The 25,991-nt window shown below is 41.3% G+C and overlaps 1 protein-coding gene and 1 long non-coding RNA gene across 11 annotated transcripts in view; one reads left to right on the forward strand and one right to left on the reverse strand.

The window, feature by feature from the left end:
• The first annotated feature begins 1,437 nt into the window (after positions 1 to 1,437).
• On the forward strand, positions 1,438 to 24,545 carry FMO4 (flavin containing dimethylaniline monoxygenase 4). Of its 8 annotated transcripts, XM_084788866.1 has the most exons (11): positions 1,681 to 1,775; positions 1,905 to 2,082; positions 2,700 to 2,804; positions 4,953 to 5,092; positions 6,887 to 7,075; positions 7,668 to 7,830; positions 10,256 to 10,398; positions 11,768 to 11,967; positions 19,120 to 19,472; positions 23,088 to 23,157; positions 23,832 to 24,545. In XM_084788866.1, the coding sequence occupies exons 4-11, from the start codon at positions 4,961 to 4,963 to the stop codon at positions 24,265 to 24,267; spliced, it is 1,686 nt and encodes a 561-aa protein (XP_084644992.1). In that variant the 5' UTR covers positions 1,681 to 1,775; positions 1,905 to 2,082; positions 2,700 to 2,804; positions 4,953 to 4,960; the 3' UTR covers positions 24,268 to 24,545. The 8 variants fall into 8 exon arrangements, with proteins under 8 accessions (XP_084644989.1, XP_084644993.1, XP_084644988.1 ...); XM_084788863.1 differs by lacking the exons at positions 1,681 to 1,775; positions 1,905 to 2,082 and adding an exon at positions 1,438 to 1,653; XM_084788867.1 differs by lacking the exon at positions 1,905 to 2,082 and having other exon boundaries at positions 1,667 to 1,775; positions 4,886 to 5,092.
• The window catches only part of LOC311601510, a 58,458-nt gene continuing 52,150 nt past the window's right edge, over positions 19,684 to 25,991 (reverse strand). For all 3 annotated transcript variants that reach the window (XR_014780590.1, XR_014780591.1, XR_014780592.1), the window contains one exon: positions 19,684 to 20,252. This is a non-coding gene — a long non-coding RNA (uncharacterized lncRNA). The remainder of the gene's footprint in view (positions 20,253 to 25,991) is intronic.

Consider the following 25,991-nt stretch of genomic DNA (forward strand, 5'->3'; position numbering starts at 1 on the left):
ATGCCTGGAGCTTCTATCCTAATTGTGAGGCAAGTTGCAAAGCCTCGTTGGGGGGGGGAGGTTAGGGGACAACAGAGTCCCCAAGCCCACCAATGATGCAACAGCAAGCCTGAGAAGAGGGAAAGGGAGGACACCTCAAGCCCTCCCTCAGCACACACCCGCGTTGGCTCAGACATGGTCTCCTTGTTTCCCAGTGCAAACACCACTGCAATAAGTGGTGCATACCAGCAGAAGTCACACAAAAGTGTGCGGCTAGATCCTACCTCTAAAAAAAATTTTTACCTGCAAGCCAGGGATGATGGCATGTGATTGTAGTCTCAGCCCGGGGAAGTACACACCAAAGAATAGCAAATTTGAAAGCACAGAAAGACAGAGAGACCCTGCCTCAAAAAGAAGAAAGAAAAGAGCCTACAGCCCTGAAATATTGGGTTCTTGCTCCCAAAAGACAGCATTTAGCTAAACTGAGCAGACCGCTGGGCTTCCCAGTCAGCTCTTATCTGACCATCTATTCACACTGCCTTCCTGAATCCCCCAGCTGTTTGCATTTCTGACTTCTGGTTCAGAAAATGGTCAGTGAAGCATGGTAGGGAATGTCCCTCAACAGCAACAAACCGACACGGGCCACCATCACTGTGGCGGCTGCCAAGTGTTGAGAGGAAATAAGCACAAGTCCCAGCTCCCTGGTGTTAACTACTGCTTCCTCGGTCACGCTTCCTGCTGCCAGGTGAATGTCTGAAAAGGAATGTACGTCTTCAAACAATTCTCACCTCCTCACTATACTTACCCAATGTGGGGGACACTCCTGCTTGTGAACCCTGAAAGTCAAGACCACAAAACTGGGGTTAGGAAACACCAAGCAGGGAAGAATGTTGATGTGCTAGATTATTCTCTCTCTTTTCTTCTCCTTCTCTTTCTCTTTCTCCTCTTCCTCCTTCTCTCTCTCTTCTCTCTCTCTCTCTCTCTCTCTCTCTCTCTCTCTCTCTCTCTCTCTCATACACACACACACACACATACACACACACACACACACACACACACACACACACAACTCCTAGGTTGGTTTAAGAGGAGAAGCATTCTCTGAAGGTGCAGCCACTGGTAGGCTTCCCATGTTTCAGTCGAAGATCCTATTATCATCCACATCTGGCCAGCACTAAGTGTACTTAGGTATCAAACTAAAAGTGAAACCATTATATTGGGAGGTGTTGGGAGGAGGGGGAGTAGTAAACGGTTATGATCATATTTCATTGAATACGTGTAAAAACAATTCTCCAAGAATAAAAATGTATGACAGAATAAAATCAGGGTGTCACAGAGAAGATGAGAGTTTGGCGCCCTCTAGAGGCAGCAATTACAGCAGCGCTGGGGAAGGTGTGGCAAAGATTTCTTTCCAATCTGCAAACTTCTCAGCCCTCCCCTGAGATTGCGGAAGTGTCAGGTTCATATTAACACAACCCCTGTTGTCAACAGCGTGGCAGAAGAACCAACTGGCTTTTGTGTTAAACCGAGACTAGGATCAAAGTCTGCACTCTGTTTTCTTCTTAGAGCAAGGCTGTGAGGTTGAAACTCCTTCCTTGTGTTTTGTAAAACAAACACCACCTTTGACTTCTCACCTTTGACCCTAAGTCCAAGAATCTGCTCTATGCTTGCAAGGTAAGTGTCCCGGATTTTTTTCCTTCAAGAGGAAATGTTTCTAGAAACTGCTTTTGCAGAGGGCGAATGGAGAGTGTTTTGCAAACGGGGATGTGATTTGCGTCTGAAGCCTGTTGTCTGAGGTTAGTGCAATAGAGTTAAGGAGTCAGAAAACAGAGCAAAGTTGGAGTAGATCATCCAAAAGGGAGGCCCTGGGTCAGGCACAGCCACGGGGCCTTCAGCAGTCCTCCCTTGACTCTGATTGACCTTAGAATGACACAGCAATAAGCGACACTTGGAAACCCAGATAGAAAAAACACAGCAGAGTTCACGATGATAAGGTGGATTGGCTCGTCACCAAATGTCAATCTCCCAGAAAGCCTAATTGAGTCTTCCATCTGCTGCTCACCTGTGTCCAACGTCGGAAGCGTTTGCTGACTGGCGAGTCAGGTATGAGGTGGGCTTTGGTTGTCCTAAAGGTCCAAGTTCAGAAACTCGGGTCTCCTTTCTAGCCAGAAAGCAACACTGCATTTCTCACAGCTTAGCGCTCTTTAGAATTGACAAGGATGGCACACCATGCATTTTCTTAGCCCTTCAAGATTTAATTCATAGCTTGATTATTTGGCACTGGATTGTGTTTGGCTGTTTGTTGGATTTTGTAGATTTTGTTTTTGTTTTTGTTTGTTTGTTTGTTTGGGGGCGCAGTGGTAGCTTTTTTTTCTTGTTTCTCTTTTGTGGATTTGTTTTTATTTTATGAGTTACTTGGCCTCTCCATTTCCATCTTGCTCATGGCCTTCCCTTACTGATAAATCACATTTTCAAATGGCTATCCCTATCAGAAGATCATGGTACTTGAATATTAATATTGAAGTGTACAAATGTGTTTCTACTGCCAGCGTTAATAATTAGTCTTGAAAAGGCTGGTGGTATAGTCCAGTTTCATCCCATGGTCCACTCTTGACTGGGCATAACAGTGAATGAATTCCTCTGCCACTGGTCTATTCCACTAGCATACTTTTCACTTTACCAGTTTAACTAAAAACCACTTCTCTCGTGTCATTTCAAAGACAACGCACAGCAGATACCTAGAAATCCAAGTGTTCTGCTTGGTGAAGGCCATTTATTCCTTGCTAGCCGCCATCTGGGTGTTCTCAACTCAAGAGAATCCACAGGTATGTTTGCCACGTTAACTGCTTCTTTCCAAACTTGCTGGTACAATTTGTCTACAGGAGCTCTCTCTCCTAGGGAGGGAGGGTAGTAGAAGGAGTGAAATAATCATGTAGAGAATATTTTTTGCTGGGTCCTTTTATGTAAATAATATGATACTCTTTACACGGTCCATTAACATGGGTACTCTTTCTTATTTTTATCAGCAGTACAGCTGAAAGGGTTTTGGTCAAGTGTTTATTTGTTCATTTATTTGGGTTTTGAGAGTCATCTAATAACTGGTCAGGAGCTGTCACTGTTCTGTCACTGTGAAGAGACACCATGATGGAGGTAACTCTGATGAGCATTTAACTCATGAGGGCTGGCTTTCAGCTTCAGAAGTTTAGTTCATTATCCTCATGTCAGGAAGCATGGCAGCATCCGGGGAGGTGCTAGAGCAGTAGATGAGACCCTACATCCTGATCCATAAGCAGGGGGCGGGAGGACTCTTGCCTTGGCATGGGCCTTCGAAACCCCAAAGCCCACCCCCAGCCACACACTTTCTCCAACAAGACCACACCTTCTAATCCTTTCAAATAGTGCCACTCCCTGGTGACTAAACATTTCAAATATATGAGCCTATGGGTCCATTCTTATTCAGTAGCAAAGTTCAAATCTTATTTTGGTGACTCTGAGGTCCCTTCTCCTTTCACCCTAACATACGCTAAGCTAAGAAATGCCCCCCCCAAATGAACTTAATTGAAATGGAAGGTGTACATATTTGGAACTACACAATGAGTCAAGTATGCAGCCACCCAATATCACAGAGAGCTGAGCAGCACTAATTTTGCAACAGGAAGCCCTCAAAAATCCCTGAAACATGACCAACCAAAGGGATAGAGAGAGAGCCTCAGTGACAGGGTCAAAAGACACCTCCAGCCCTCAGCTCAGCAGTGGGCCAATGCTGGCTCCAGCACCAGAAGTGCACCTGTGGGCAGACTCTGCCTCTCTGAGCAGTACAGATACCAGCAGTGAGGGACTCTCATGCTGGGTTTCTCTTGCTGGACCAGTGGGCATCATACACACACATGCATCCTCTGCTGGTTCCCCAAGGGAAATGCCACTCTGGTGAGTGATGCATACAGAGCTGCTCTGCTGCGGGGCAGATGTTAATTTACTGAACATAGCCCCATTCTCCAAGCTTCATATTTGAAAGCTAGAAAATATTACCTCAGGCTTCGTATTATTAATGAGATTGAAAGGTTTTTGTATACTTCTGTACTTACGCTAATCTCTTCTTAGATAAATTGCTCATCCATGTCAATTTACCCAATTGGTTTTTTTTTTTATAAATGTTTTCTCCCTTTTCTTGAGAATAGTTTTTTTTCTTATACAAATTTTCTTTTTATTATTAATATGAAAGTTTATTTTCTAAATTAAGCATAGTGGTATTTTGTGTATTGTAAAATATTTTCTCTAGATTGTTAACTTTATTTTTTAAAGGTTTGTTTTTATGAATGTGTGTGTGTGTGTGTATACACATGAGCATTTTGCTTTCATGTATGTTTGTGAAGTCAGAAGAGCCCATCAGATCCTCTGGAACTGCAGTTACAGACAGTTGTGAGGCGCCATGTGTATGCTAGGAACTGAACCCAAGTCCTCTAGAAGAACCAGTATTCTTAACCACCAAGCCATCTCTCTAAGAGAAGATTGGAGAAGCAAGATGATATTGAAAAGTCCCTTTAATACTAAAAGGAGTCCCCTGGGGTTAAGGTGCTATCTACACTGTGTAATAAAATCAACAGTTGGATTTGATTGAGTGCTTACTGTTAACACATGCACTTAAGAACCCTTCCAACACATGCTAGCCATTTAACCTACACAAAACTCTAATGATCCTCACCATTGCCCCCACTTTGCTGATAAGAAAAGCAAGGCACATGGAAAGTCAGCCAACTAATAAAAGATAAGGCCACTACTTAACACAAAACAGTCCACTTCTAGAGCCTACAGGTTTTAATCAAAGCATGGTTTGACCTGTGCCCAAAGATTAGATAAAAGTATTTCTTGAACATTAGTAAGAGTTAATATTTGTAACTCCCAATAGGTTGAGTGCTACACCAAGGCTTCTCTTCCAAGACTGCCATACAAACCTTTCCTTGGCTTTCACACAGAGCACACCATGGTCAAGAAAGTCGCTGTGATCGGAGCAGGTGTGAGTGGTCTGTCCTCCATCAAATGCTGCCTGGATGAGAATCTGGAACCCACCTGCTTTGAGAGAAGTGATGACTTCGGGGGACTGTGGAAGTTTTCCGTGCGTAGTTCACACCTTCCCATCTCAGCAACCCTAATCCAGCCACGAACCGCTTCTGCTCACTTGTGGCAGCAGTAGCCCACCTTGGTGCTCAGCGCAGGAATTAGCTGTGCCAAGCTAAATACATGTGTGGCACCATGATAAACACTATGTGGGATGTAGTCTGGGATATAAGGAGCCTTAGGATTATGCAAGGCATAGTCAAGGACATGGAAAAGAGGGTAGACAAAGAGTGAAAGCTGACAATACCAAAATGGTGTAGGGATTTGTGATGATTTCTGGACACGGAAATTCTAAAGGTAGCAGAGCATCACATTCAGCAAGCTGGACAGTCTTGGTGAATGAAGAACGGATTGCACACTTGGTGAGGATGGGTAGGAGTCAAGTAGTTGTGAGCAACTCCAGACCTTGTTCAGATCTTATGGAAGATTCAACATGTATCTCTTTTGTCCCTCTGTCAGGATACAATGGTGCACCAAGTGTACAGGGACCCCACCGGCCCCCACATAGTCAAGAGAAGAACAGAACAATAAAGAGCTCCTTGCAATGCAGTATGAGAGGCTATAAGATACAAGGCACCAGTGCTGTGGGGCCCCGGCAGTTACCCTTGACTCCTGGACAGCCACTGGGGGACTGTAACAGGGAAAGAATAAGCTTGAAAGAGAAATGGAAATGAGCTTCAGACATATGACGTTCATTGGTGTCTGGTATACAGACGCTTTTGTTGTTTTGTTTTTGTGTGATAGAGACCAAGACCAGAGAGTGAGTTAAAGAGCACAGGAGGAAGAAGAGGTTACCAGCATATAATGAATCTTTCCTGATGGTTAAGAGGGGAGGGAGGGATAAAAGACTAATGAGGGGGCTGAGTTTTTATTCCTAAAATTAGTGTTTGGTATTTTAATGTTGATGTGTTATGGGTTATTTTCTTATAACTGTGGTTGTTTCTCTTAATTTCCTAACCTGGCTATCACACAAATAATTGAGACTCTTGTTTATAAAGCTTTACAACACAATCTTAAGCAGTTTAAGTCTGTTCTTAACTCTCTATGTTATCCTGAGTCCATCTTTGCCCAAATCTCCAAATTATTTGCCTTTTAGTTCTTTCTTTGCTCCAGCTAAATCTTCTTCATCTCTCCTGCACCTCTGCCTGTGGCTGAATCCCCTACTTCCTCTTCTGACTCCTCCCCTGGCTGGAAAGAAGCCCAGCCCTATATTGGGACAACTGGGGAACAGAGTTTATACAACATTGAGACAGGAAAGTCTCAGAACAAGGATTACAACTAGATCTTGGGGAGGGGAGCATACAGAAATCAGCATTTGAATTACACATCAGCATTTGAATTATGCCTACACTGATGGAAAGAATACAATCAGTAAATATGCATAGAATACAATGAGGAAAACTACCAACCAGTTCCCTGGAAAAAGGCAGGGAGAAAAATGTCCAGAGTGAGTGGAAGGAGTCACTATGACAGTGACAGGTGAAGAAAGAGGAGCCAGCCAAGCCGACCATGAGTCCTGCCTCTACGGAATCATTCAAAAACAATTTTATACTGTCATCAGCTTTCTTTGTGATGGGGCAAAGATACTGCATTTAATTATTCCAGTCCCAATAAGGATGTCTTATCATGACAATATGAGCATCCAATGCCGGCTTTCCTAGAACTCTTTAAAATTACAAGTAGAATGCTAATTGCTCTGAACATTTTCATCTGGCATGAACCACCAAGGCCAACAAGTTTCTCTTCTGCCTTGTTCTTTCTTTCCTTCATGCTAACTCTACCTCCACTACAGGAAACATCCAAGGATGGGATGACCAGGGTCTACAGGTCCCTAGTGACAAATGTCTGCAAGGAAATGTCATGTTACAGCGACTTCCCATTCCAAGAAGATTACCCCAATTTCATGAGCCATGAGAAATTTTGGGACTATCTCAAAGAATTTGCTGAACACTTTGACCTCTTGAAATATATTCGGTTTAAGGTAAGATGGGTTGGGTTATGGAAAGTGTATGGGTGGAGGGCTGGGCTAGTCAGCAAATGAGATGATTGAGGAAACTTTTCTTTGATTTTTATCTTGATATGAGTAAGATAGGTCATTCTTGCCTCACTGCCCCTTACTTAAATCATTAAAATACTGAGTTTCCTAATTCCTCCTCTAAATGTCAAGCTCTCATTTAGGATGAAACTTAGAGGTTTTTTTTCCCCTAAGAATGAAGTAGAATAATTATGTTTATGAAGCCCATTTGGAAAGAAATGACAAGTCCACATAGAAATTATAGTGGAGGAGTTTGCTCTCCTGACTTCCTACTGCATCAGGGAATATAACTCATTTCCTCTCATCAAGAAAAAAGTCCTGATTCATCCTTCCAATGAAGGGACTCAGCTGTCCTGAGTCCTGGTTCACATATGAGCACCTGTGAGACTGTGCATGCTACTTTATTTCTCTGCGAATGAAGTAGCTGATATTTACAGGCCTTGCTTTTATCACCAGATGGTCCACTTAAAAATAACAAATGGGTTATTATACCAGTCACTGTGTGAGCGGCAAAGGAAGTGTTTGTCTTTGCTTACAGACTACTGTGTGCAGTGTAACGAAACGCCCAGACTTCTCTGAAACTGGCCAGTGGGATGTTGTCACAGAGACAGAGGGCAAACAGGACAGAGCTGTGTTCGACGCTGTCATGGTTTGTACTGGGCAGTTCCTGAACCCCCATTTACCTCTGGAGTCCTTCCCCGGTGAGTCTATTCTACCTGAGACCGTCCATACTTTGAGAGGGCCTTCTAGAAGAAAAATGACTTGCTCATAATTGAAAATGCTTCCCCAGCCTTATAGACAATGTTACATTTGATTGGAAATTACATGCAAAAATTACTTTGAATGGTTAAGAATACTTTTTGTTGTGCAGTGTTATTATTCAGGTATTAATATAAATGCTGTGGCTGAAGCCTTACCCAACATGTCCACTTCAAGTGTAGCAATAAAATAAGACTTAAAATAGCACATCTGTCATTTTTTTAAAGGGCTTTTATTTGAGGGGTTGAGTTATAGGTCCTTTGAATCATGGATAATCTATGATTTAAACACTTAAAGTGAGATAATACAGAAGCTTGACAGGTGGCTTTTAAAGGAAACAAGACAGAAACTATATATTTAAATTAATAAATTCACTCTTTAAATCTGGCTGTTACACCTTTCAGATCAAGGTGTTTTGAAATCCCCTTTGAAAACAGTTTGGCACATTCTTTTTAACTCATTCATGATTGGCAAACCTTCATCTTTGAGGTCCTCCTAGTTGGTTATTTAGAAATCTGATAGCCGTTCAAATCCAGGTGTGGCAAATAAAATTAGGGACGTGAGAGTTACTAAAATGTAGTAAAACTGTTCCTATTCTGTCAGTTTTTTTATGACCCTGAAAGCAATTAGTAAGTAAAGTTTTGAATTTTTTCGTTTTACTTTTTATCTGTGTATGAGACCATGCATATATATGTGTTTGTACAGGTGCCTGTGTGCAGGTGCATAAAGGTGAGGGGGTATTAGGCATCCTGCTCTGTCACCTTCCACCTTATTCCTCTGAGACAGGGTCTCTCACTGACCTTCCACTAGGCTAATAGCCACCAAGCCTCAGAAAGCAAGCACTCTCCACCTCCAACAGCTCCTGGGTTCCAGGCATAAGTGTGGCCACATATAGCTTTTTACATAGATGCTGGAACCCAAACTCAGACCTTAGTGTTTGCATAGCAAGCATGCTTACCCACAAAGCCATCTCTCCAGCCCTTGATTTTCTACTTTTCTGAGGAACAAAAAGAAAGTATAAGCATGTGAAGGATAAACTTATAGATTTTGCAAGGGGAAAATTAAATATAAATATTATAAAAATCTATCACAAATAAATAAAATATCTTATTCAAAAGTGTTTAGGAATAGGGATCAAGTGAGAATTCAATCCATAATTTCCCAAGAAGGAATATTCTAAATGTCTGGGCTTGAACCTAGAGATTAAAGTCAGATCATCAGGTTTGATGTCATGACCCCTAACCCACTGGGCCATCTATTAACTCCTCATCAATAGTTTTATACATTGCCCTCTTTAATTAAATTTATACCAGGCTATGTTGCTCTAGATGTTACATTGATTATTATATCAGATATGTTTCATTGATATACAGTGATAATACTGTATGTTATTTTCTATATAATACTTTTATATGTTGATTTAGCATCCTATAATTTTGACTAATTGATTATCTTATAGGGTTATAAGGGTTATTAATCTTATAAGGAGTTTTCTATATGTAAAATCATCTTATGTGCAAACAGTGAAAACTTAATTTCCTTCTTTTCTTCTTTAACTGAATGCTCTTTTTTAAAGTTACTTATTTATTTATTCATACATACAGGCAGAGTTATTTTTCCTGTACGCCAGAGGCAGGCACCAGATCTCATTATAGATGGTTGTGAGCCACCATGTAGTTGCTGGGAATTGAACTCAGGGCCTTTGGAAGTACAGACAGTGCTCTTAACCTCTGAGCCATCTCTCCAGCCCCCTAACTGAATGCTCTTAACCCTTCTCTTGCTTCATTGTTGTAGCTAGGAGTTCTAGCAGGAGCTGAATGAAACTAGTATACATATGCATCCATCCCTTGTCCCAGATGGCAGAGGAGTGCTTTCCAGCTTTTCCAGTTGCTATGATGTTATCCAGGGGTTATTTTACTTGAACTTTATTATATGTGTGTAAATGCACAGTGTGCATATACAGAAGTCAGGGGACAAACTGCAAAAATCAGTTCTCATTCCACTGTGTGGCTTCTTGGAATTGAACCCAGGCTGTCAGGCTTGTCAGCAAGCACCTTTACCCACTGAGCTCTCTCTCTCTCTCTCTCTCTCTCTCTCTCTCTCTCTCTCTCTCTCCTCTCCCCCTCCCCCTCCCCCTCCCTCCCCCTCCCCCTCCCTCTAGCTCTGTACAGTATTTTTAACAAGGCAGGTTTAACAAGATCAGCACTTGGACTCACTGAATTCCAGGAAGAATTGTTCTTCCTGCTTCTGCTTCCTGCAAGTGTGACAAGAGCAACTTGCTTCTATGTTTCTGAGACCTCCCTATCATTGTGTTCTGCAAAATTGTAGCTTCTGCATTCAGGTTCTCTTATCCTTTCCTTCCCTCAGGAATCCATAAGTTTAAAGGGCAGATCATACACAGCCAAGAGTACAGGGTTCCAGACGCCTTTCGGGGCAAGCGCATCTTGGTGGTTGGCCTTGGGAACACTGGAGGAGACATCGCAGTGGAGCTCAGTGGAACAGCAGCTCAGGTACACTGTTTCTGAGTCAGTGTCTCCACTCCTGTCAGCAAGGATAATGGCTGCAGAGAAGCTTTCAAGACTATACACACATTCTCAATTAGTAAATTATGCTGGCATGAGGTTAAGTGGGGAAAGGCCCCACTTTCACAAGACACACTTTACAGAATTTGACTATTATCCAAAAGACTCCAGAAAACCATGTGAATGCCCAACCACGGGGCATTGTTCAAAAGCTCTCTTTAAGGAATGAGAGCAATTAGGAAAACTGTTGCACAGAAGGCTTTGTTCTCACTCACATCCTCTCTCCCTTTCCTCTCTGTCCCTCCCTCTCCATCTTCCTGTCTTCATCTCTCCACCTACTCTTTCTTTCTCCCTGCAACCATTTCTTGCTTTTCTCTATTGAATTAGATTCTTACTACATTGCCTCACCAGGCCTCAAACTCTTGTTTCAGACTCCCAAATTCTGGGATTACAGGCATATGAAAGCAACACCCCACCATCTTTCTTTTACATAAACCCTCTGCAATTCTGTCAAAGCCCTGTGTTAGAACCCAGTGGTAAGGTTGTTTACCAAATGTCTCCAACTTTTCTACTATAAATCAGATCTGTTCTTGTTTTTAATATGAAAGCAATCTTTAATTTGTATAAGTGTGTAAGTATGTGTGATGATTTTAGTAGTTCCAAACAAGTCACAAGTTGGATATCTATTTCATGTTCATAAATTATAGAAAAATTATTAGATCTCAAAAGAACAGACTTCTGTTTAATTTGGTTACAGTTGCTTCTCTAAACCCTTTAATTCTCTACTATCCATATGTTTAAAAAGTTGCCAGGGCAGAGCATGGAGGGCTAGCTCAGTCACACAAATAAATGCTTGCCACAGAAGCTTGAGGTTCAGAGTTCCATCCTCAGCATGCAAGTCCTGCTTGGGGTGGGGCAGGGGGCAGATTCCTGGGGCTCACTGGTCGGCCAGTCTAGCCTAATATTTGAACCCCAGGTGCAACCGAGAGATCCTGCCTCAAAAAACAAGGTAGATGGCTCCTGAGAAATGACACCAGAGGTTGATTCTGGTCTCTGCATGGAACATACACATCCTTTCACACATATCTGCACCAATATGTACCACAGACACACACAAAATCGCCAGACCAACATAGTATAGCTACAACTATTACAAGCCTATTTTCATAATTCTGTAAATAATTTAATGAAGGTACTTAGCGGAAACCAAATGATGTGTCTTTAGCATTTTAGCAATGAGAACATATGGTCAAATGTAGATCTATGTTAGAAAACCAGAATATAGTTTGAAGCACATCAAAGAAAAAATACTACAAAGTGATAGTCATGTGTTTATTCTTCTCCCTTTTCTTCTTAGGTGTTTCTCAGCACTAGAACCGGTAGCTGGGTCTTAAGCCGCTCCTCGGGTGGTGGCTACCCTCTCAATATGATGATGACAAGAAGATGGCTTAACTTTATTGCACGAGTTCTGCCTTCACCCTTTATACGCTGGAATCAAGAGAGGCACATGAATAAAATGTTTAACCATGAGAATTATGGATTAAGCATCGCAAAAGGGTACTTAAGTTTTTATTTCTTGGGAAAGCTTTAGTTTATTTTTGCCATTTTACTAATATGTATGAATTTTAAGTCTGGGTGGACTTGCATACATGCTCTCACATCTGCTGCTCAAAGCCCACCTCCTTATTCTCCACCTTCTTCTCCCTGATAGCCGTCCTTCTCCAGCGCTAGGTCACTCCTCTGATCTCAGCTTCCACGTGCAGAAGTGAACGTGCAGCACTCGACCTGTTCTGTTGTATGCATTTCATGTAACAATAGTCTTCCAGTCTCCATTTTTCTGCGGATGAAAGATTCCATTCTTCCTTAGGTGGAAAATACTTGTTGTGTGTGTGTGTGTGTGTGTGTGTGTGTGTGTGTGTGTGTGTGTGTGTGTGTGTTGATGAACATTGAGGCTGACTCTGTACCTTAGCTAATGGGAGTAATGCCACATTTAAAATGGTCATGCATATGTCTCTTTGGATGTTGATTTTATTCCTTTTGGATCTATGCCCAGACGTGAGCTAGACAGGCTATGTGGTAGCTCTGGTCTTAGTTTTTTGTTGTTTGGTTGTGTGATTGGTTTTTGGCCCTGTTGCTTTGGAACCTCTATGCTATTCTCCATATTGGCTGAACTAATTTACATTCCCACCAAGAGTGCAAGCATTCCTCTTTTTCTATATCCTCATCCACATTAAAAAAAAAAAAATAATAGCCATTCTAACTGGAATGAGTAGTATCTTATTGTCAACTTAGTTTCAATATCTGTTTTCATTAATTAATTTATTTCTTTACTTTCCTTCCCTATAGCAGCTTCCTCTGACTCCTCTCCTCCCAGTCCCTACCCCTACCCTTCCCTCCACCATCACCCCATCCTTTCTCTTCAGAAAAGGAGAGGCCTCACAGGGACATCAACCTGCCTTGGCACATCTTCTCCTATTGAGGTTAGGCAAGGCAGGCCAGCTGGGGGAAAGGGATTCAAGGGCAGGCAATGTAGTCAGCCCCCACTTCAGCTGTTAGGGGTCCCACATGAAGACCAAACTGCACACCTGCTTGTGTAAAGGGCCTAGGTCCATCCCATGCATGCTCTCTGGTTGGTGGTTCAGTTTCTGTGAGCCCCTATGGGCCCAAGTGAGTTGATTCTGTAGGTTTTCTTGTGGTGTCCTTGATCTCCCTGGCTCCTTCAATCCTTCATCCTCCTCTTCCACAAGATTCCCATAGCTCTACCTAATGTTTGGCTGTGGGTTTCTGCATCTGTTTCTATCAGCAGCTAGGTAAAGCCTCTAGAGAACAGTTATGCTAGGCTCCTATCTACAGGTATAGCAGAATATCATTAATGGTGTAAAGGGATGGCTCTCTCTCATGGGATGGGCCTCAATGTGGGCCAGTCATTGATTGGCCATCCCCAGATTTCTGCTCCAGCTTTATCCCTGTGCATCTTGTAGACAGGAAAAATACTGGGTCAAAGGTTTTGTGGGTGGGTTGGTGTCCCCATACTCCCATTGGAAGTCTTGCCTAGTTACAGGAGGTAGCCATTTCAGGTTCCATACCCCCTGTTGCTAGGAGTCTTAGCTAGGGTCACACATAGATTCCTGGGAATTTCCGTTGCCCTAGGTTTCTGACTCATCTCAGAGCTGCCACCACCACCACCACCAATTTCAGTTCTCTTTCCTCATTTCTTTCTCCCTCTGTCCTCCCTGCACTTGATCCCTCCTGTTCCCCTCGCCACCCACTCTCCTACCCAGCTACCTCCCTCCACCTACCTCCTATGTCTACTCCATTTCCCCTTCTGAGTGATATTCACGCACCCTCCCTTGGGTCCTCTTTGTTACTTAGCTTCTTTGGGTCTGTGGGTTGTAGCATGATTATCCTGTACTTTATGGCTAATAGTCACTTATAAGTGAGTACATACCATATGTGTCTTTGTGGGTCGGGGTTACCTCATTCAAAAGGATATTTTCTAGTTCCATCCATTTGCCTATATATTTCATGATGGCTTTGTTTTTAATAGCTGAGTAGTATCCTATTGTGTTAATGTACCACATTTTCTTCATCCATTCTTCAGTCAAGTGACATCTAGGTTGTTTCCAGTTTCTGGCTGCTATGAATAAAGCCACTATGAACAAATTTGAGTAAATGTCCTTGTTGTATAATAGAACATCTTTTGGGTATATAACCAGGAGTGATAGAGCTGGGTCTTGAGGTAGAACTATTCCCAATTTTCCAAGAAACTGCCAAATCAATTTTAAAAGTAGTTGTATAAGTTTGCACTCCCACCAGCAATGGAGCAGTGTTCTCCTTGCTCCACGTCCTCACCAGCATGTGCTGTCACTTAGTTTTTTATCTTAGCCATTCTGATGGGTATAAGATAGAATCTCAGTCATTTTGATTTGTATTTCCATGATGACTAGAGACATCAGGAATTTCTTTAAGTGCTTCTCAGCCATTAGACATTCCCCTGTTGAGAATTCTGTTTAGCTCTGTTTTTTTTAAATTGGGTTATTTGGTTTGTTGGTGTCTAACTTCTTGAGTTCTTTATATATTTTGGATATTAGTCATCTGTCAGATGTAGGGTTGGTGAAAATTTTTCCCATTCTGTGGGCTGTCTTTTGTCATATTGATGATGTCCTTTGCCTTACATAGCTTTTCAGTTTCATGAGGTCCCATGTATAAATTGTTGATCTTAGAGCCTGAACTGTTGGTGTTCTGTTCAGGAAGTTGTATCCTATTAGATTTAATATTTCCAATTTTATGTTGAGGTCTTTGATCCACTTGACTTGAGTTTTGTGCAAGGTTATAAATATGGATCTACTTGCAGTCTTTTACATGTAGACAGCCAGTTGGACCAGCAACATCTGTTGAATATGCTATCTTTTTTACATTGTATGGTTGTCAATAATCAGGTATCCATAGGTGTGTGGATTTATCTCTGGATCTTCAGTTCGAGTCCATTGATCAAACTATCTGTTTTTATGCCAATAGCATGAGGTTTTTAATTACTATTGCTCTGTAGTACATCTTGAAATCAGGCATGGCAATACCTCCAGAAGTTATTTTATTGTATAGGATTGTTTTCACTATCCTGGGTTTTGTTTTGTTTTTCTTTATGAAATTGAGTATTGTTCTTTCAACTCTGTAAAGAATTGTGTTGGAATTTTGATAGGAATTTCATTGAATCTGTAGATTGCTTTTGGTAAGATGACCATTTTTACTATGTTAAGCCTACTTATCTATGAGCATAGGAGATCTTTTTGTCTTCTGATACCATCTTCAATTTCTTTCCTCAAAGATTTGAAGTTCTTGTCATATGAATTACACCACGATATTTTATATTATTGTGGCTATTATGAAGGGTGTGTGTCTTCTGATATCATCTTCAATTTCTTTCCTCAAAGATTTGAAGTTCTTGTCATACGAATTACACCACGATATTTTATATTATTGTGGCTATTATGAAGGGTGTTGTTTCCCTAATTTCTCTCTCAGCCTATTTATCATTTGTATACAGGACAACTACTGATCTTTTGGAGTTAATTTTGAATCCAGCCACCTTGCTGAAAGTGTTTATCAGCTGTAGGAGTTCTCTGGCAGAATTTTTGGGGTAACTTATATATACTATCATATCATCTGCAAATAGTGATACTTTGACTTCTTCCTTCCCAATTTGTATGTACTTGATCTCCTTTAGTTATCTTATTCTTCTAGCTAGAACTTCAAGTACTATATTGAAGAGATATGGAAAGAGTGAGCAGCCTTGTCTTGTTCCTGATCTTAGTGGAATTGCTTTAATTTTCTCTCCATTTAATTTTAGGTTGGGTATTGGCTGGTTGTATATTGCCTTTATTGTGTTTAGGTGTGTGCCTTGTATACCTGGTCTCTCCAAGACTTTTAACAGAAAGAGATGTTGGATTTTTCAAAGGCTTTTCAGCATCTAATGAGATGATAATGTGGACTTTTTCCTCAGTTTGTTTATATGATAGATTACACTGATGGATTTTCGTATGTTGAAGCACCCTCTGCATGCCTGGGATGAAGCCTACTTGGTCATAGTAGATGACATTTTTGATGTGTTCTTGGATTCTGTTTCTGAGACTTTTATTGAGTATTTTTGCATCAATGTGCATAAGGGAAATTGGTCTGAAATTTTCTTTCTTTGTTGAACACTTTTGTGGTTTATGGTGACTATGGCCTTATAGAATGAGTTCGGCAATATTCCTTCTGTTTCTATTTTGTGGAATAGTTTGAGGGGGTAAAGCTCTTCTTTAAAAGTCTGGTAGAATTCTGCACTAAAACTATCTGGCCCAGGGCCTTTTTACTCTCTCTCTCTCTCTCTCTCTCTCTCTCTCTCTCTCTCTCTCTCTCTCTCTCTCTCTCCCTCCTCTCCTCTTCTCTCCCTCCCCCTCTCTCTCCTCTTCTCTCTCTCCCCTCTTCTCTCTCTCTTCTCTCTTCTTCTTCTTCTTCTTCTTCTTCTTCTTCTTCTTCTTCTTCTTCTTCTTCTTCTTCTTCTTCTTCTTTGGGATTATAGATATATTTAAGTTGTTTGCCTGATCTTAATTTAACATTGGTAAGTGGAATCTATCAAGAAAATTGTCCATTTCATTTAAATTTTCCAATTTTGTGGAGTACTGGTTTTTGAAGTAAGATCTAATGATTCTTACTTTGAATTGCCTCAGTGTCTGTTATGTCCCTCTTTTTATTTCTGATCTTATTAATTTAGATTCTCTCTTTCTCTCTCTCTCTCTCTCTCTCTCTCTCTCTCTCTCTCTCTCTCTCTCTCTCTCTGCCTTTGGTTAATGGGGCTAAGGGTTTGCCTATCTTGGTTTCATTGATTCTTTGCATTTGTTCTCTTCATTTCTAATTTATTGATTTCAGCCCTGAGTTTGATTATTTCCTGTCATCTACCCCTCTTAGGTGTGTTTGCTTCCTTTTATTCTAGAGCTTTCAGATGTGCTGTTAGGTTGTTAAAGATCTCTCCAATTTCTTTATGAAGGTATTTAGTGCAGTGAACTTTCCTCTTAACATAGCTTTCATTGTGTCTCATAAGTGTGCATATGTTGGGCCCTCATTTTCATTGAATTCTAGAAAGTCTTTAATTCCTTTCTTTATTTCTTCCTTGACTCAGGGGTCATTGAGTAGGGAGTTGTTCAGTTTCCACGAGTTTGCAGGGTTTCTGTTGTTTTTGTTTTTGTTGAAGTCCAGCCAGCTTTAGTCCATGGTTGTCTGATATGATACTATTTTCTTATATCTGTTGAGGCTTGCTTTGTGACCAAGTATATGGTCAGTCTCTGAGGTGCTGAAAAGTATATTCTTTTGTGTTTGGGTCAAATGTTCTGTAAATAACTGTTAAGTATATTTGATTCATAATATCTGTTACTTTCACTATTTCTCTGTTTAGTTTCTGTATGTATGCCCTGTCTGTTGGTGACAGTAGGGTGTTGAAGTCTCCCAGTACTAATGTGTGAGGTCCAATGTGTGATTTAAGCTTTAGTGATGTTTCTTTTATGAATGTGCATGCCCTTTAATTTGGGGCATAGATATTCAGAATTGATATGTCATCGTGGTGGATTTTTCCGTTGATGAGTATGAAGTGTCCTTCCCTATCTCTTTTGGTTAATTTTGGTTGAAAGTCTATTTTATTAGACATTAGAATGGCTACTCCAACTTGTTTCTTGGATCCATTTGTTTGGAAAATCTTTTTACAGCCCTTTACTCTGAGGTAATGTCTATCTTTGTCACTGAGGTGTGTGTTTCTTGTATACAGCAGAATGATGGATCCTGTTTTTGCATCTATTCTGTTAGCCTATGTCTATTCATTGAGGAATTGAGTCCATCATTGATGTTGAGAGATGTTAATGATGAATTATTGTTAATTTCTGTTATTTGGATGGTGGTGGTGGTGGTGGTGGTGGTGTGTGTGTATGTGTGTGTGTGTGTGTGTGTGTGTGTGTGTGTTTCCCATTGTGTGGGGTTATTTATTTCTTGTATTTCTTACATTTAGTTAGCCTCCTCCAGTTTGAAAAGATATTTAAATTGTTACCATCCAGAAATACAATGTAATAGGAAATATCTAGTCTGACTGTGATTAGAGGTATGAATTCCTAACAGGGGTGCATAAAATAATGGATCTTGATACACTACTCTATAGAATTATATATTAGAAAGAAGAAAACTTAAAATTGTACATAATGTCACTAAATGTGATTTTAATATATGTCTAATTCAAATGCCTTTTAGCAGCATCTTTTTTAAAGTATAAGAAAAACAAGTGGCAGATGATACTGTAACATGTCAATTTTATAAAGACCATATGTCTGATGTGATTATGTAATGATGAAAATAGACATTTGTGTAGCTGGATTATTATGTTTTATTTTTAGACAAATCATCTCTAATTGATTCCTTCTTCACCTAATATGGCTTTTGGGGACCTGGGTCATATGGAACTCCTAAATTGATCATCAAATGGCTAGTTGTATATTCTATCCTTATACTTTAAGCATTGCTGTGCTAGGAATACAGTGGTAAAGCACTTGCCTGACATGTGTGAGGCCCTTGGTTCAATCTCAAGAAGAAGAAGAAGAAGAAGAAGAAGAAGAAGAAGAAGAAGAAGGAGAAGGAGAAGGAGAAGGAGAAGGAGAAGGAGAAGGAGAAGGAGAAGGAGAAGGAGAAAGAGGAGGAGGAGGAGGAGGAGGAGGAGGAAATAAAGCATTGCTGTAGAAATGAATTCTGATGGCCACAGAGTTATAAGCCAAGTGTGAATGAGACTACTTGTGCGTAAAGGTCCTTGCTCCAAGCCTGAGGACCCAAGTCTAGTAGAAAGAACCAGCCAGCTTCAGAAAATTCATATTCTCTAGCTCGCTCTCTCTCTCTCTCTCTCTCTCTCTCTCTCTCTCTCTCTCTCTCTCTCTCTCTCTCAATCTTACCTGATGTAATCATTCTAAAAGGAATTGTTAATTAACTCAGGAAAGAGTCATTTTCCACATGCCTTCTACATAGAGCAAGGAGGCAGCATGTTATAAACACAGTGATTGATTATCATGTTGCCAATTTTGAATTAGACACTGGTCAACTCATTTTCTTGGCTTGGCAGATAATCTAATTCAATTGACTGGAGAAATTATTTGCTGAAGTCTTGTGTAGGTAACTATAGTGAATATTTTGTCTCTGTCAAAGGAAAAAAGTGAAATTTATTGTGAATGATGAGTTACCAACCTGCATCCTCTGTGGGAAAGTCACTATGAAAGCCGGTGTGAAGGACTTCACAGAATCCTCTATCTTCTTTGAAGATGGGACAATGGAAGCCAACATTGATGTAGTGATCTTCAGTACAGGATATGAATTTTCTTTTCCCTTTTTTGAAGAACCACTCAAAAGCCTTTGCGCAAAGAAGATCATCCTATACAAGCGAGTCTTTCCCCCAAATTTGGAGAGAACAACATTAGCCATCATTGGCCTGATCAGCCTCACTGGGTCTATCTTAGTGGGCACAGAGCTCCAAGCACGGTGGGCCACAAGAGTATTCAAAGGTATGTTTGCTCTATTTCAACACAAACGCTGTCAATGGAATCTCAAGATTAGTAGTGCCTGTGCTTACCTAAAATCAAACAGACATGAGCTAAAGTAATATGAAATACTAGAAGCAAACTTCATAAGCAACTAATCATATATGTGTGTGCCATTATAAGATGTATGTATATGTCATTCCATCCTGCGGATGGGATAAAGTTACACGACAGAGTTGATCAAGTTATTTATTTTTTTTTAGCATAACTAAAGTTTAAAGATCCCATTCTACTCTAGTGCAGTTTTCCACTTGTCAATAAAAGTAGACTTTTATATTGCCTCCAGAGAATGATATTGAGGTAATGTATCCTCTGAATAAAATTGAGATTTTAAGAGCATAGCTAACTGTCCGCTGTGGTGGGGCAGGGACCCTGCTCTACACTGAGGCCTACAGCCTGAGCTCTTCCCTAAATCCCAGGGGCCTCCATGCAGGGAAAGCAAGATCCTTGGTTTCACCACAGAGAAGTACAGGACAAGCCAGAATGAAGCAGGCCTGGAGTTCATTAAACAAGGCTCCTGGGGACAAAATAAGACACATCTTGGCTTCTCAGAAAAAGTGTCTTGTCAGTAGTCATATATAGTGGGGATTTTTGGCTTCTTAAGTTAGATCTTGAAGGATGCAGGGCAGCCTGAATATGCCTGGAGGGTGGGACCTAGAATTCCAGCTGATAAGGAAAGCTCTGGGTCTGAAGGCTCGAAGGTGATGTTTTAACTGTCTTGTCTTTGATCTTCCCAGACAATATCTAGAAAAGGAGTAAAGCCAGACGTCAAAGTAGTATAGGATTAGGCCTTAAAGCAAGGTTGGTTGCTATTTTAACATTCATTTCTATATTAAAGAAAGCTTGTCTCTTTGTGGGCATTTTTCACACCAATTGTTAACTGTGCTGGGATTCTTGATTTTCACTTGGTGAGAGGCTTCAACTAGGCTCCATGTCTTCATAACTCTCCCTGTCTTTCTGTCCTGCTCCATAACTGTTCACACATGCCTATAAAAATATCTGACCCCGGGCATTACTCCATGTGACTTACCGTTTCAAGAAGTTAAAGATTCTGGAGACGCAGCTAGTGGGGTCCAATCCCAACAATGAAACTCACTAGCTTTGTAAAGACCTTTAAGACCTCAGGTCCTCTATCTATATCATATATTTGTCAAGGTTCTTTTTTTAACGGGTACTTTCTACAAAGCAGTTAGCGGAGTACCTGGCTCACTAAGCAATAACTGCCGCTCTTACTGTAGGCATCCCACCATCCCAGTCAGGTTAGCAAGAGTTTTAAAGACCTGCAGCTGTGTTCTTTTTACCTATAGACAACATTGACATTTGGGCCCAACAGGTTATCCGTAATAAATATAAACAATCACCAGTAATCTCACACTAATTGCAATAGGTGGCAACCTTATTTAAAAACCTATGCTTGAGGCTGAAGAGATGAGTCAGAGACTTAAAAACAACAACAACAACAGCAACAACTTTATTTTCTTGGGAAAAAAAGCCAAACAGGTTCAAGTCCCAACACCCATACGGAAGCTTACGACCAGTTTCAAGGGCTCCAACACATACATGTGGGCAAAACACTCATACCCATAAAATAATAAGTATGTTTAAAGCAGCATATGCTCTCCTAAGTTACTATTCAACTTTAATGTATTTATTTGGTTATTTATATGTGTCATTTGATATGTGTTTTGTGGTGCTGAGGTTTGAATACAATACTTTGCACAAGCCTGGCAAACATTCTACCCCTGAGCTACATTATCAGCCTCCTTTTCTCTTTTTCTTTTCTTCTTTCTTCTTCTTCCTTTTCTTCTTCCTTTTCTATCTCCTCTTCCTGTTCATCTTTCCCTTCTACCTCCTCCTCCTCCTCCTCCTTCTCCTCCTCCTCCTCCTCCTCCTCCTCCTCCTCCTCCTCCTCCTCCTCCTCCTCTTCTTCTTCTTCTTCTTCTTCTTCTTCTTCTTCTTCTTCTTCTCTGAGACAGACTTTTACTACAGTTTCTAAGCTGCCCTTGAGCTTGCAGGCCTCCTGCTTCAGTCTCCTGAGCAACTAAGATCACAGGCCTACACCACACAGCCCAGCTGCAAATGTGCCGTTTGAATGGAAGGAGGAAATAAGACAGTTCAGAAGATCTTGATATTGAAGGGAAAGAATCTCAACTCTTCATTGAATTTTCAAAAAATTTGTATTTCTCTAAAACCAATTAAAGTGCCTTCATGGCACTAACCAATTACACTAAAACCACAGAAGACTCTTAAATACTTAAGGTTGCTAATGTATAATGAACTATAAAATGCTTATTAAAAAGACACAGTTGGCAAGATACTTTTTTTTAAATTTGATTGGCTCATTTCACATAAGTAATGGCATAGTCCACCAGAGAGTTTACAAAAGGCACTTCAGCCATCAGGGTCTTTCAGCAAAACTCTGGCAAAGAACATAGCACAGAGCTGCCCAGACCTAACTGAGAGTAATGCAGCACACTCTAGGACTGCCACTTGGTACCAGGTAGAGCAGGACTGACCAGAATACGATGGGGGACAGGATAGATAATCAAGGTCGCAAATAGCCTGAGGCAAATAAGGGAGGCTGAGGTGGGGGTGGGAGGGACAGGCTCACATAAAGTAGGTAAGGGACAGAGTGAGTTCTTAGATCCCAGGAGCTGGAACACTAGAGAGAAGGGTCAGAGCCCACGCTGATAGGCCAAAACCTGCCTTAGAAGTAAAATGACCAGGGACAGAGGTCAAGGTCCTAAGAATGTTTGTCACCGCTCTAGAAGCAATGGGACCTGGGAGAATGGATCCAATAAATAAGGATAGTTTAAACATTTACTTGAATAAGGGCAGCAAGCAATAATGAGTAATCTAAAGCAAACTCGCTCCTATCAGCTACACCTGGGAGGAGCACAGAACCACATTCCAGAAACATTTCGGTGTTTTGAAGAAACTGAGGTCACAAGACTTGTTTTCTTGGAGTGTTCTCACAAGCACAAATTTGACACTGAGTTCCAACGGAGGTAATACTCGCAACACACACACACACACCCAGAGAGAGAGAGAGAAAGAGAGAGAGAGAGAGAGAGAGAGAGAGAGAGAGAGAGAGAGAGAGAGAGAGAGAGAGCTCCTTCAAGGCTGAGACTGACCACATGGGAGATTTCCCAGAAACAAAACTAAAAATGTGTCACAAAAGTGACCCCTCTAAGTGTTTCCATTTAAACAACTAATGGCTTTAACATATACACACACACAGCTCACACACATAAGTGTTACACAATGTATACACACAATATGTTGAGAGGGAGAGACAGAAACATGAGAGTAGGCATGGCAACAGGGGAGAAGGCAATTGCTGGAGCAGATGTGTTGTCTGCCATGAGTGGCTCGGGCTGGGAGTTGAGCCGCTTGGCACCTGTCTGAGAATCTGCCGATGAAGTTCCCTGGTTAATGGCTTTTACCTCCAGGAAGTTCCCTGTGTCCTGCGGTTCCTAAGTTCTGAGGCTGGTGCAGAGGGAGGCCAGACATGAGAGGATGCAGAACTTAAGAAGAGAAAGCTAATGTCTTCTCTGTTGCTCCTGGTCTTTCTCACAGGTCTCTGTAACATACCTCCATCCCAGAGACTGATGGCCGAAGCCACTAAGACGGAGCAGCTCATTAAAAGGTATGAGGTATAGCCTGCTATATGGGACCATTAGTAAGTCCTATTCCACTACCTGTGCCTCTGGGTGCCTGGCCCTGCCTTCCTGCCTTGCCTTCATGTGACCCCAGGAAATCCACTCTGTACGCATTTCCTTCCCACCTCGCAGGCTGGGTTTTGCCTTTACTTGGGTCTATGTCACCTTCCTCCTTACACGTGATGATCCCCCAAATTAGATCTCACTCCTAGATGGCCTTATCCTGGCCCATAGCTTTAAATTCAATCATATCATTGATTACTCACGTAATCCTCCTGCCTCAACCTCCCAGGTAGCTGGGATCATTCCTTTCCCTGTCCCCATATGAAATGCTTCCTGACCCTCCTCATTCATCAGCCGCATCTTAATTGGGCAGACCAGGTTGTTGGCCTCACGTCCCGCTCCAACACCGGAAGCTATTTCCTAAATGCTTCTCCTTCTACCTCCTGTCACAAATCATCTTCCTTCACAGCTAGCTATGCTTGCTGACTGAATTCCCCTTGCTATTTATTTCCAACACAGAAAAGGCATTCCCAAAACAAAGCTCGATCCTAATATAGCAACAGCAGTAAAATGGTAGGGCGGGGAGTAAATCTTATAACTGGAGAAATGCAGGACAGGGGGTGGTTAATGAATATTATTCATCTTTTTTTGCCCGCAGGGGTGTGATTAAAGACACCAGTCAAGACAAACTCGACTTCATTTCCTACGTGGATGAGCTCGCTTGGTGCATAGGCTCAAAGCCCAACATTCCACTTCTGTTCCTTAAGGACCCGAGACTAGCTTGGGAAGTCTTCTTTGGACCATGTACCTCTTACCAATACCGCCTAGTGGGCCCTGGGAAATGGGGTGGAGCCAGAAATGCCATCCTGACCCAGTGGGACAGGACCATGAAACCACTAAAAACTCGAACTGTTCCCAAGTCCCCTGAGTCTGCCTCCCTGTCACGTTACTTAAAAGCTTGGGGGGCACCTGTCCTACTTGCCTCTCTTATACTTCTGTATAAATCTTCACTTTTTCTTAAATTGGTGCAAGGTAAGTTACAAGGAAGAGTTTCCCCTTATCGTATACTATGGTGCATGCCCCAGAATTCATGAGCTGGTCTCCACTGTAGCAATGGAGGAAGTATTTGGGGTACCCACGTAAACAGATTGGTTCTGTTCTAAAGTACTGAATCAGTCTCCCTCCATAGGGTGGGGGTGTCATAAAGCAAAGCTGCCTCTTATTTCATCACCTTTTTGTGCATTTATTTGCCCTCCAACCTTTCTACCATGTAATGACATAGTACAAACCTCTCACCAGAAGCTGCCACAATGTCCCTGAACCCTCTAGCCTCCAGAGCCATGAACAAAATAAACTTCTTTTATTTTACCCATTTCTGTGTATTCTGTTGTGGTGATGGAGAATGGTCTGAGACGCCTCATTATTGATTGCTGGAAATTAATGTGATTATTTGTGTCGGCTGCATCAAGTCATGGTCTTTCTACCTCAAGTGTCTTGGACATGCCTTCTCTCTCGTTCCCGTATTATCTTCCACATTTAGATCCAGTCATATCTTACCAAAATTCCAGGACTTTCAACTTTGCTCTCAGTCCATTCATTCTCAAACATGTCCTCCCACATGCAACAGCAAGTGAACATTAACAAAGGAGGGACTGTCTCCAAGTACGAGCAGTGACCCTTCTCTTACAGCTGGTTAATGTGTCTATGTTCTTACTGACAACTCCCCAGTACAAGGGACACTTAATTTCAAACCTTCAACACTAACTAAATCTGACCAACCACAGATAAAGGACTCGGTCTACATATGTTATTTGTGTCTCTCTGCAAGTCCCCAAGGAAGTGAGCAGAATCAAGATCAAACATAGATATATAATATACTGTATTTTTTCTATGTATAAATTTTCAAATAATAAACCGAAATGTAAGAGAAGTAATTTCTCCTTGTTCACACAGCAAGTAGGAGAGAACTTAGGGATCTGAACCCCTAAATCCCAGGCTGTCTCGCTGGCTGCCTTGAGAGGCAGTGCTGTTGCATCCAGCCACCTTGATTTACCTGTCACTGAAGCCACAACCTGAGTACCTTGGCACTGCCTCCTCCAGGCGGCCTTCCCTGATTAATCACCTCTCCTTACTACCTCTGTGTTTTGAAAAGATCTCTAAATATTGTGGGTACCACATGCCATGACTCTAGTGCCCAAAGTACAGGTGGTACCAGGAAATGACCATCATAATCTAATTAATTTTAAATGATAACCAGAATCTCATAATAAGTAAGAAGTTTGATCAAGACTTCAACATCAGAAATAAAACTAAAATTAAGTGTGCTTTGCCTTTTATTTAGTATCATATTGATTTTAATTGGTATTGTAGGACAGCAGGGAGTGCCTGCTATATCTGCCTACGACAGTAACTTAGAATAACCTTCAGTCACATACTACTTTGAATATAAGATAAATGATTTTTTAAAGTTTTATCACATTTATTTATTATGTGTGTGCATGAATACGCCATGAGGCACATGTGGAGATCAAAGGACAACTTATGGAAGCTAGCTCTCCTTTTCTACCATGCAGGTTTTAGGGTTTTAGGGACCAAACTCAGGTTATAAGGCTTGGAGGCAAGCTCCTGTACCTGCTGAGCCATCTCTCCATCCTAAAATTAATGATATTTTTAATAATCAAAGTATGTCTCTTTTTTTTTTTTTTTTGCCAAGTGACTCAAACTTTGACTACTTCATATTTCTGTCAATGTCTTTTGAAATGTCTGTCACTACTGGAATGCTTGCCAATGGCCTCTATGCCATTTTTAATATTCTTCC

The sequence above is a fragment of the Acomys minous genome, assembly GCF_964271855.1.
Source record: "Acomys minous genome assembly, chromosome: 1".
Lineage (NCBI taxonomy): Eukaryota > Metazoa > Chordata > Mammalia > Rodentia > Muridae > Acomys > Acomys minous.